Genomic DNA, 12970 nt, shown 5'->3' on the forward strand with positions numbered 1-12970 from the left:
CTGAGACTCCGCCTGAGTGTCCCCCTGCTGAAGGCACAGTCACAGAAGGCAGATCATGGCTCGCATTCACTGCTGATTATATTTCTCTAAAGAAACAAGTAGATGCAATCCTCTGATAATAAAGCTTTCACCCGTAGTGTAGTGTCCTCTCTTTGCTCATTATAAACCTGTTAGGGCTTCAAAGAATAATGAGAGATAGGCTCAAACCTGTTTTGGCATACAGCACAGTCATTTGTATTTTTCTTAGATCACTGTGGATTGTCTGGATGCCTGATTGCCTCTGCTTTATGTCAATGTGTCTACTTGTATAGCATGAGAGCAAACATGTAAAGAAGTTGGATGCAAGTGATAATAGCTGCCTCCTACAAAAGTCATTTTCAAAACAATGAAAACCATCACAGCTTGTGCTTGTGAAACTATAGCTATCTGTACCATGAGTGAGATTTGAATTGTGATCTAATGATATTTTCTTTATTTACTCATCGTTGTAGGAAAATAGGCTGTAATTTCTGACCTATTTCATGCATCTCTGTGTCTCTCAAGTGCAGATTTTGCGCACTAAGGAAGAAGCGTGTGATTTACCATGAAATCATTGCATAGCATTTTGTAATTACAAAGTAAGCTATATTATCCCAAGCAGCCTCTCTGAACTATGGGTATGACTAAGCCTATTCTGTGTCTGTGATGCAATGTCAGTGCTGAGGAGCTGTTTATTGTGAAGATACAACGGTGGCCCAGAAGTGTGCTCATCAGTGGCTTAGTCACAATAATGCATAGCCACCGCTCAGGCTCATAATTCAGAGTTGTGCGGTGCTATAAATGAATGAGGCTGTCTCACACAGACAGGCAACACAATCACACAATAAAGCAGATGTCTCCGTGTGCCATAAAGGTGTGGAGTATATCTTCAGTATTATTGTTTGAATAATCAATTTGCAGGGACATGATGAATGAGAGACACACTTTTCTGGAAAGGACAAGAATGAAAGGGAGATGCTTTGGAGGAGATAAATGCAGAGGACAAGGAATCAGAGGAAAAGGAAATCATAGTGATGAACAGAGAGAACAGGCTGAAGAGGCAGAGAGGTGGAGGAGAAAAGATAGACAGAAGAAGAGTTCAGTAAACAAAGCCATGTTTAACATTTTATGAGTATCCTGCCCCTGTAACAGCTGAATAATGGTTTGATATATTTCCGTCGATCCTATCTGATACCATGAGGTTTTGTAAGACCAGACAAAAGAATTACAGCCATCGAACATCCTCCTTTAATCATTCTGAGAAATGCCTCACTTAATAGTAGTTCTGGGGGTTGTTTGTCATGTGTCTCTCTGCTGATTTCTAATAGCGCCTCTGAGCAGTCCACCTGCATGTGTGTGTGTGTGTGTGTGTGTGACTTCCAAAATCAAAATGAATTTAGAGGTCTTCTTATCAGGTTCTACAAAAATAGAGAAATGGCAGTGGTGGATTTTAGGGACAGTACCTGTCTCATTCTCTTTTCCCAGCCATTCACAACCTGTATAGTCCTGTTTTATTAGGTCTAATTTTTGGATGGAAAAATGTCTCAGTGAACCTCACAACCTCCTTTGTGTTCTGATTCCCCCACATGCAACTCATTGGAGTGCTCCTTTAAGGCCATTATTAAGGACTGTGTCTTATATTAAGAGTGAAAAGAGTTTGCCAAGACTAAAAGCCCTTTGTGTAGGATAAAAATGGGCAGATGAGAATATGTGACTGTGTGTGTCATGGGGATAATGCTATAGATACCTGGGCTGACAGGAGTGGGACGAGCTGTAGCTAAACAAATATCTAAGCTATGGTTAAGACAAACAGTAAAGACACTGAGCTTTCATAAAGCAAGTGTCGGCACTCGCCTTTTTCTGCAAACCGAAATATAAATAATTTCATTATTGACAAAATGATATTTGCCATCTGTGCTACTTGTTTGCTGTGTTTTGTGATTGACAACACAACAGCAGTAGATACTATACTTGTACACAGCTGATGTTTAGGGGGGAAAGGAGCTTGTCATTTTCAATAAGCACAGTTGTTTTCCTTCAGAGAACACAAATATATGCAACTGTTTGTTTCCTTGTATTTTAATGCTATACACTGCAGATAATCATTAAGTCGTAATGCTTTTCTTCATAGTTCAAAATTGATGTTAAAAATAGGTTGTTTTGAGAAAACTATCTTATTTGTTGCTTTTATTTTTTTGCTGCCATACTGAAAAGTAGCTTTTTGGGTGAACAAAGGTTAAAGAAGTCAAAATAATAACAACTATGTTTGCTCACATGTTGTGCGTCGGCAGAGGAAACAGCCGACGGATGTGATGTGAAAATATCAACTATCAGCTTGTGGTTTGTTGCTGGCTGCAGAATAATAGGATGAGAGGAGGATGAACTGTTGCTGAGAGGCTTGTGTTAAGGTGAAAGGATCTCCAGGGGCTGTTTGATGTCTGTTCAGCTCACTGTGAATCCTATCACACCTTAGTGTGTTCACACAGAGTTTTTAAAATTGGATCACAGTTGAGTTTTATCTTTGCATGTGGATCACTATTACTGCATTAGCTAGGAGGACTACGCCTTCGCCTAGTCTCGGTGTCTTTCTTTATGTCCGCCTGCACATTTGCATTTCCATTTTGCTCCTTCTTGCTCAAAACGATCTGCCCTTTTCTGTTCAAAAAACACTTTTAGTGAGGTGTTTTATAGCTTTGCATTTCTACCATTAAGACAGTTTTTCTAATAGTGCATCAACTTTCTGGAGAAAGAAGTTTTTATCTCTTTGTGACTGTAGCCTGTTTGAATTGCAGGAAGCCTTGAGCCTGCTGCATCCAAGTACACTCACTCCACTTCGCTCCCTCCTTCATAAAAGAGGCATTTGAAATGTAAAATGCTTTTCACATTCATTTTCTTGTTCCCACTGAGTGGATCTGAGTCGACAATATAACCTCTGTTTCGCTTGATTCTTGTCCTTTTATTTCCTTTCTTGCTTTTATTGCCTTTCTTTTCTTAGCTGATTCACACCATCAGTGTGGTGGATAGAGACGAGCCACAATCTGGACATCACTTCTACTTCACCCTGGCCCCTGAAGCCTCCAGTAATCGACACTTCACCCTGTGGGATGTCAAAGGTGAGAGGGGAAAAGGTCCTGTGCTGAGGTTGTGGGTGATATGAGTAGCAGGGCATTATCAGTATAATTTTACTTTTATAGTATAATGGTGCAACCAGGGCTCTGTTGTGAGTGGGAGTGCACATTTAAATGATGCTGCAACACTTTGCTCGACTTGACTGACAACTGTTTAAGACTGTCATAAAGTTTATAAAATGGAAATGCTTAAGGTGATCTCAAAATTTCCCTGGGTAATTGGCAACATGAGAGTTTTGTGACAGGCTGGAGGGCGTTCTTCAAATATAGACCATAAGGCAAGGAGTTAGTTAAATGATTTGTCAAAATACCTACAGTAACAATAATGTCAGTGTTTTAGTTATCCTATTCAGGTGCCAGATGGTTGACATTTTTAACATAATATAATTTAGCAAGTAGATTGCCAGAAGATTTTTAAAATCTCGCAGGAGACTTTTTCAAAGTGACGGTAAAATAATGTCTTTCTTCTGTGCTTTAGCTTGTGCCTCTTTATCAGGCAGACTGTTTTTATTAGTATTTTTGGATAAACACCACCTGTTCTGGTCCTCTATGCAGAGCAATGTTATTATTACATGCCACTGCATGTGTGATACTCTGTACTTGCAAAAGACATTTTTACAGTTTGTCTGAATAGGTTTGCTTGTCTGAAGCACTAAGCTGACATTTTCCCGCAGTAATAGCATTGTATATAAATCTCATTATCACTGAAATATATTATTTATTTGAAGACTTTAATGCAGAATCTTTCTTTGACTCCTCTTAAATAGAATGTCAACAGCTTACATAATTTTCTCAGGTGTCATAGTGACAATTGTATTCGGTATAAACACAACATTTATGCATATCTGCACAGCGTAAGGAAACATTAAACTCATTCTGTTCCCAAGTGATGACTTTGATTTGTCAGGAAGATGAGTTTTTGATGCGTGTCTGTGTTTTTGCAAACACACTTGCAGATCCTTCATTTAGAGATGTGTGCCTAAGTGAATGTGACATCTGGCTAAATTAAGACTGATGTGACACCAAGAAAATGTCAAGGGGGCAGCCTGAGCTAGGAAAATGTCACTGTGTTGAGGCAGTGAGGTCTGCTGCAGTCCTGACTGCATGCATGTGAATGGACACACACAAGCTTTGTATAAAGTGCACACATACTAGACAAACATGTGCATAGATGGACAGTAAAAGGTTTGACAGAAGTGCCCCACTGTCCTTGTTTCTTTCTCTGTTCCACACATACTATATGTACTTATTGTACATACACACATCACAACACCATGCAGACCATCAGTGGCCACTTTTCGGTTTTGTTTTTTCACTGCCACAGTACAGGTACCTCTGTGTGACTGTGCATGTGTTCAAGTCTTTCTGTAGTTGTGTGATCAAATTTTATTTTGATGCCATTAGTGTGAGGACCATTTGGCTGGTTCTCACAACTTCATAAGGCTGTTTGAGGGCTGAGAGTTAGTTTGAGTGTTAAGGTTAGAATTAGGTTTGGGTCAGGGGTAGGGTAAGGGTTGGCGTTAGGCATTTAGTTGTGATGGTTAAAGTAATTCAATTCTATTCAGTTTTATTTGTATAGTGCCACATCACAACAAAAATTACCCCAGGGCACTTTACATAGTAAGGTTGTGATACTGCGAAAGACCCAACAAATCCCCCTTCAGCAAGCACTTGGTGAAGAAACACCAACAGACCCCGACTCTTGGTGGGCAGCCTTCTGCCTCGACCAGTCGGGGTGAGTGGATAGAGGAGAGAGAAAAGAAAGGAAAAGCAACAAGACACAACAAACAAAACAAAAGAATCAAACACTGGGCAGGTTGACGTGGCTGGTGACTGCTCATCAGAAACATGAAGCTTCGGAGCCAGGGACACCTGCGGAAAGGTTCAGGGAGAGAGAGAGAAGACACTACGGGAGAGAGGAGACATGCAGTTAGTGACATGTAATGGGCATATAAATGCATGGAGAGTGAGGAGAGGAGAGGAGCTCAGAGGTAAGGGGCTAGGGAATGCATTATACCTTCAAACTCTAGAAAGATGTGTGTGTGTGTGTGTGTGTGTAAACCCATGTAATTTAGATGGAAGAGTAAATAGTGTGTATACAGATGATTAAGGAGAATGGTATAGTCATGCCTAGATGTACAGTAGATGTTACATGCAAACACTAACACCCTATATTTTGGTGAAAGACAAACAAAACCCCACATAGACTATTTATCCACCCCTGTGTCTCTTTTTGTGGACATATTTTTCAACCTGTCACTTTCAGTCTGTCACTTTGTCTTTTCCTCATCAAAAAAAATTCATTCAAAGACTTGGAAATATATTTATGTTTAGTTTCAAGGCTATCTTCACAAGAAATATGACAGCATTTGTTTTTGCAAATGCCTCATGACATTTGTGAAATATTTGTAAAACTGAAGCATTTTAACAGGATTAATTGCAATGAAACTTTGTGAAAAACATTCATGGTTCCCAGAGGATAAGTTTTTATGATAATGGTGATCCCCTGACCTTTCCTCTGGTGCCACCATAATGTCTCAACCATTACCTGATGGATTGTTATTAAATTTGTCACACAAATTGTTGTAATTATTTAAATATTTAGTTTATACAAAACTAATGGAACTCGATCAGCCTCAGCTATAGTTGTGGACTGAATATCACTGAAGACTGTATGTAGTCCTAATTACCAAATGTTTTACTGAATATCACTGAAGACTGTATGTATGTAGTCCTAATTACCAAATGTTGGCATGCTAACATCCTAAACTATGTGCAAGTAAAAAGGTCTGAATTTTATGACACTATGAAGTTTGAACTATGAATTTTATGGTTGATGTCAACAGTGTTGTCCTCTCAGAAGGTCAGGTGCTCCTGTAGCCTAATGGTTAAGGCACATCTCACATAATATCCATAGTTTGTGTCTCTGCCAGAGGCCTAGTGGTTCTTATCACTCTACAGCAAATAAAACCAAAAAGCTAAACAAACAAAAAATGTTAGCATTTAGAAACTGCTCTTGTGTGTTGTTTTGGAAAGCAATTACATAAAAGTTCAAATTAAGGCAAACAACAAGCACTTCGTTTACTACTTTGAGAGAAAGGTAAGTAGGGGTTTGTTCTGTTCAAATGTGGTTTTGAGTCAGAAATAGACAAGATGCCTCAAACTATATGTGTATACACAAGTCTGGAGAGAATCTTTTTCTAGAGGACAGAAACATGCTGTGTAAAAGTCAAAGGGACAAACTCAGGGGCGCAATGTTCGCACACAATAAACTGTAATATGAAACTTGTTCCACATGTGTCAGAGGAGCTCTAGTGTGACATGGTGTTACGGTGATACATGTTCTGGGAGATGGATTACTTGGTATCCTCTATGCAAGTCTACCCACAAGTCTGCTGTGGCTCTATTTGTCAAATTGTCCTTCGGTATTTTATGTCTCATCTATCTATGTCTCTGACAGAAAGCTCATATCTACACAGGTGAAGTTTCATTTCAAACAGTGATTCTTACTCATTTTTTCTACAGTTTTTTTTTAACACATGGTGTTAACAGTGCACAAGCAGTTCACGTTCCCTGTGAAGTCATTTAATCTGAAGATACAGTTGACAGTCCTGACATCCAACGTGAGTCCTTGATCTATGGATTATGGCAAATGATTAATCAGACTATGTATGCATGAGAAGGACCATACTTTGTTTGTTTTATTCTTCATCACTTGAGCAATTGATCATTTCTCGAATAAGTTATTTTCAGTGTTATTAGTGAATCAAATGGTAAACATTTTTAAAAGAATTATCTCCATCCATCCATTTTCTTCCACTTATACAAGATCAGGTCACACTGGCAGTAGGTTAAGCAGGGTAATCCAGACAACCCCAACGGGGTCTCCTGCCAGTTGGACATGGAAGACCTCCAATGGGAGGCACCCTGGAGGCATCCTGATAAGATGCCTGGACCACCTCAACTGGCTCCTTTCAATGTGAAGGAGCAGCAGCTCTCTCTATGGTTAAGTCCGACCACCCTCCAAAGGAAACTCATCTCGGCCACTTGTATTCGCAATCTTTTTCTTTCTGTCACTACCCATAGATCGTGACCATAGGTGAGGGCCGAAGCTTAGACTGACTGGTAAATTGAGAGCTTTGCCTTTCAGCTCAGCTTCTTCTTCACCACAACGGTCTAGTACAAGGTCCACATTACTAATGACGTTGCCCCTATCCGCCTGTCAATCTCATACTCAATTTTACCCTCACTCATGAACAAGACCCTGAGATAATTAAAGTCCTTCACTTGGGGCAGCAACTCACTCCCAACCTGAAGGGAGCAGTCCACCATTTTCTGACAGAGCACCCTGCCCTCCCCTATCTCCCCTACACTTTACTAATGTCAAATAGGCCACCTGGACTTTTTCTACTCCTTCTGTCTCAAATGAGAAGAAACAAGTAAAATAAAAGAACTCCTTGGATGAGGTTTCATCAATTTTAGTGGAGCATTATAAAAAGCAGACATCAATGAGCATACAAAGAGGCTTTGTTCTTCAAATATTAAGTCTCATGTGTAATTCTCTGCTTTACCATGTCTCTCTGACTCCAATACACTCCCACTTCTCGCCCAGACAACACAGCCGGTATCCGGACCCAGCGGACAGGCTTTAATCGCCATGAGCAGAATGTGTACTTCCTGCCTATCCTAGTGGTTGACAGCGGGCCTCCCTCCCTCAGCTCCACAGGCACCCTAACCATTCACGTCTGTGGCTGTGACACAGGTGAGAGCTACTCTAGGAGCTGCACCATTACTGACAATATCATCACAGTCACCCTCTGCATCAGCAGCAGCACTGAAAGGTAATCTACATGCCATGTTTTAGTCAGCAAGTAGTTCCTATCATCTTATGTTTGTGGAAATAAAATAACACGGGGCTGCACAATGACATATGAAAAACTATTTTCCATAATAAAATTGTGCTTAATCCTTGCTCACTGAACTGACTCAGCTAGTGTTGAATCAGAGCAGTAAACACTGTTTTCTTTGACAACACAGAGGGAGCAATCCAGTCCTGCAGTGCCACAGCCTATGTAATGAGTGCTGCTCTCAGCCCCGGGGCACTTATAGCACTGCTCGTCTGCATGCTCATCCTCATAGGTAAGTAGATATTTGTCCTGAATGTACAGTAGGGCTAGTAGGTAGATGAATAATCACAATTCAGTATTGCTTGCAGTATTAGTATTGCTTTTCTGGGGTCATTGCTAAGTCATAACAGTCCAGGAGCACCATGAGAAACATTATGTTCAATAGTGAGATGTAGCATTAAAAAGGCAAGACTGAGGGTTGTACCTTAAAGACACAACTTCATTTCTTCTGCTCATAAAATCATCCAACCAAGCATGTGTCATTTAATGGCTAAGTTATCTCGTGAATGAAGCTGCACATGCAGTAGCAACACACTAAGATGACTGACATAAAAACAGAAGCAGTTTTACATCTTTCATGAGCAGCTTTTCATGTTGGATATTTTGTTGCTACTTTTAAAAACGGAAATATTTTGTTTAAACACAATGGATGCTTGTACTTATGAGTGATATCAAATTACTTTGATCCTTGAAACACAGACAAAGAAGGAATGAATGGGAACGAAATGCAGGGGGTTAGAAACAGCACACCATTCAAAGAGCTGCCTCAGCGCTTATACCCCCTGGAACTGTGAGCTTTAAATAGACAAGGCTTTCCAAACATTCTTATTTTTATACACAGACACATACACACACGCACATACTAGCCTACATATGCATGCACAGGCTCACCCTCTGAAAGACTGAAGAGGTTTGGTATTGTATATTTAAAAATTTTATGAATTGGCTTCCCATTCTCCCTCTGCCCACTGTACATCTTTGCATCCCACTCGTCAGTGACAGCTAGAAATGACAACACTGTCACAGTGTTTTGTCTCCTCCGCTCATGCCTGTCCATGTTTTACAGTGCACACAGTGAGTGATGGATGATATGACAGTAGGCAGCTTTAACTGCAACTATCTATTTCTTTTAAGAGCTTTTCTAATGAGAGTTGTTAAAGCTCTGTTTCCATTAACCAAACTATCTACTGCAGTAAACTTCAGAAGCAGCACATCATTTATTCATCATGGTTTTAAAAGCCTCAACAAAGATGTTATGTACAAATCTCAGGCAACCTCTACTTGCTATTTAATAAACTGTGTTTGCAGTGCATCATGGTATCCTGGGCTAGATAACATCCTCTCCGAGGCCTGATCTGAAAACAATTCACTGGCCTTTAAACTTCTTTAACTACAGTTTAATTGCTTTAAACTTGGAAATCTAGACCCTGTATTAATTTTTGTTAGGTGGACCTACTAAATTGTTAATAGAATGTACTGTATGTACTCTACATGTTCATATAAATGTGTTTGTGTTTACACCTGTCTGTTGACCTGCAAGTTATCGAAACCACACATGTAGTTCTCACCATTTTAAATGAGTTTATCACACCCATAGTCTGTTGTCACACTCTTCACCATTTTAAATGAGTTTGTTATCACACCCATAGTCTGTTGTCACACCAGTCATCTAAATAAGCTTTTACTTTAAAGCATATGTAATGCATTATTCCATGTATTATGCATACATGAGCTACATGTTCATATCTGTGTTTGATATTTGATCGTTTAATGTGAATGAAAAATGGTTACATATGTCACGCCTGTGCTAATGTGTGTTTGCTTTGCTATGGAAATGGAGCTTTGTGTGTGTGTGTGTGTGTGTGTGTGTGTTTAGGTGTTTAGAAGGTCTTACAAAGTCTTACATTTTATTTTAAAAAGTGTGCAGCAACCCTGGAGTAACATGCTTATGCTAAAAACTGTGATCTATGAACTATTTTGGCATTATTTCAACTGGCGTGCCTGTTTCATTCCACTAATGAAATGATGATAGGGTGACTCCAATAGTGTCAGTGACTAATCAGTGTAACGATGTCCATGCCACTTTGAGTGACTGGTACAGATTGGAAGGAAATGGACTTAACATGCCTCAAAGCACTGAAGGATGGGACTAAGTTGGAGCTCTGGGTTTCTGACAGTCATAATGAGGACAGTACAGTCTCAGGGCTGCAGGGGCTGGGATCAGGGCTATGAGTAGTGTTTTCACAACTACTGTGTGAAATAAATATCACACAAATATCACAGCATGCGGCAGCACATCTCATCTTATCAACTGTTCATTGCTCAGCACTTTCCTTTTCCCACCATTACTTATAATATATGCACACACTGGGCCCTGTTTTGACAGTCTAAAGCGTACCTTTCCAGGCGCAACTATCAAGGTGCATACAGGGCGTGTCCAGACCAATTTTGCTATTTTGGCAGCACAAAAAATATATCTGCATCAGGCGATTGTTTGGACTTATTCTCATAATTAACCCATGGTTGTATTTTGGGCATAACATGCAATAAACCAATCAAAACGCCATGTCTCATTTCCTTTAAAAGGCAGTTGCACTGGTACCACAGCGGATTATGATGGCAGATGTACCTGGAGGGAGACAGGAATGATTTGAATACCTGTGTGTAGAGCCATGATTGCTCAAACAATTTGCTATTTACATTGACCATTATTGATATGTAATATAATCAAGTATTTACATGTTTTAAAATAACTTGGTGTACTGGGTATCAATTTTAATTCTGAAAACATTCTTTTTTTAATCTGTTGCATTGTGGTGCACTGCTGAGAGTCCCTGTCTAAGTGACAAGCAACATGTCTGCGCCTTGTGCACCCGCTTATGCACATGCGTATTATGCACTTGCATCCAGCACCTTTAAAATGCCGAACTGTTGACTTAGACCAGCTTTTTGTTGGTCACTGGCGCAGCTTCTTATGGCGTCCTCAAGATACTACATATGCCAAAACCTGCCTGCAAAGGCCCCTTGTTCACATCAACACTCCCAGGTGGACACTTTGGCACAGGACTGTAGTCCTGGTGCTGGGTGGAAGCTAGCGGCCACAAAATTAGTGTGGGTCTATCACTGATTGTAAAAAAAGATGGACAACATGACAGCTCTATAAATTGAAGCAACCCAGTGTCACATCACACTGATTTGTGCACAAGTGGTCATATTTGTGGTAAGGGTGTTTTTAACAAGTTATTTGATGATATAAAAGGGACGTATTTCTGATGATTTGACAGCTTTGATAGGTACAGTGGTCTGATACATCATTCCACTCCCCAGTCAATACTGTACAGAATCTGGCTGCAGAATGTCAAGATGACAGCCGCTGTATTCACAATATTTTGGCTTCACTTCTGCATAGTGGAGGAAAGTGGTCTTTCTTTTTATACAGTCTATGGGGTCTACTCATGCATGATCAGGAAACAATCCACATGCTTAGACAAATTACTTCTCACCTTTTAACTGCAATGCAATCCTTTCTCTCCATGTGCCATTACTGTGTGCACCTTCTCTCCCTCTCTCTGTCTCTCTCTCACACACTTACATGCTATCTCTCTCCCAGCTGAGGGGTGGAGGCTGACGGCCGATGCCTTTTCTGTGGAGACGATGGAGGAAAGGGGGAATTAGTAGCTGATGATGAGAAAAATTAAAACAAATTTCTGCCTAATTACCTTACAAACAAACAGTCCCTTCATCAGTTCATTTATAGGCCTGATGTGATGAATTCATTCCCCTGCGTTGCGGCATCTGCATTCATCCATTCCAATTACCTCCCATCTGCTTGTGATGAACTCCTGGGTGGGTGTACCCAGTGCCACCCAAGGGTAGATTAACCGTCTTGTCAGGAATGCTTACCACAACATCTGTACATATGGGGACCAGCTTTGTAGGTAGAGACAACTATACCAAGGTACATATGCTTCTTACAAAGGTAAATTCTGTAGATGGTGTTGTGACATTGCCTGTGGTGTGCGGATTGCCAAATTTAATAGGTTTGCAGTGGCTTACTGTTCAAACATCTGTATATCTAATTAGCAGTGACACTTACATGTTGTCAGTGAGGAAGTGTTTGTCAGAAATGAGGGTATCTGCTTGTCTTTGCTTCACAATGAGCTACCACACACTCCTTCAACACTATTTACTGAAGAAGCAGCTGATCTGCACATAGAAAGGAGTTCATAACATGAAGTTTTATACCTCCAATTACTCTTCTCATTATTGTGAATTTGAAGTAATTGTCTTAGTGCTCGTTTAGTATGCATGGCAGTAGGTGCCATAATTTACCATAAACCATGACTGTTTCCTCAACCCCATGACAATTAATTCACTCCATTCATGATAGAAAAGGATAAACCAAATGGTTACTGACACCACTTTCCCAGTGGATCCCAGCAAACAATGTAAGAGAACAACAACTGTACATTATTTGATTTATTCTTTCAAGCATGTAAAGACAGTTGATATATCAACACACATAATTTTACACATATCTAACAAATGCTAATCCAATATCAATTTGCTTATACCTAGTACATGCTTGAATGGAGTAGGAAGAAGTCAGACTTATCCAGTCCTACCCCATGACATCATCTTACATCATTGGTTTGCAAGCAGTATCTCTACATAGATAATTCTCTTCTACACCACACAAGTAATATACTAAAAAAATATAACAGTGTTAACATTCTTACATAATTACATACTTAGATAATTGTCTTCTATACCACACAAGTAATATACTAAAAAATTATAACAGAGTGTTAATAATCATACACCACACCCACAATGTTCCATCTAGTTAATCATTAAACCTGTTCTTGCATATATCTTGATTGACACATACCTTTATATTTATGTTTAAACTCGTCA

At 39.8% G+C, this 12970-nt stretch overlaps 1 protein-coding gene across 4 annotated transcripts in view; it reads left to right on the plus strand.

The window, feature by feature from the left end:
- Positions 1–12970, plus strand: part of cdh22 (cadherin 22) — a 238185-nt gene that overhangs the window by 218390 nt on the left and 6825 nt on the right. For all 4 annotated transcript variants that reach the window (XM_020597448.1, XM_020597358.1, XM_020597609.1 and 1 more), the window contains 3 exons: positions 3014–3131; positions 7759–7908; positions 8184–8285. In XM_020597448.1, the coding sequence (XP_020453104.1) occupies positions 3014–3131; positions 7759–7908; positions 8184–8285 (370 nt within the window). The remainder of the gene's footprint in view (positions 1–3013; positions 3132–7758; positions 7909–8183; positions 8286–12970) is intronic.

The sequence above is a fragment of the Monopterus albus genome, unplaced genomic scaffold (genome assembly GCF_001952655.1).
Source record: "Monopterus albus unplaced genomic scaffold, M_albus_1.0 scaffold1.1, whole genome shotgun sequence".
In the NCBI taxonomy this organism is placed as follows: Eukaryota; Metazoa; Chordata; class Actinopteri; order Synbranchiformes; family Synbranchidae; genus Monopterus; species Monopterus albus.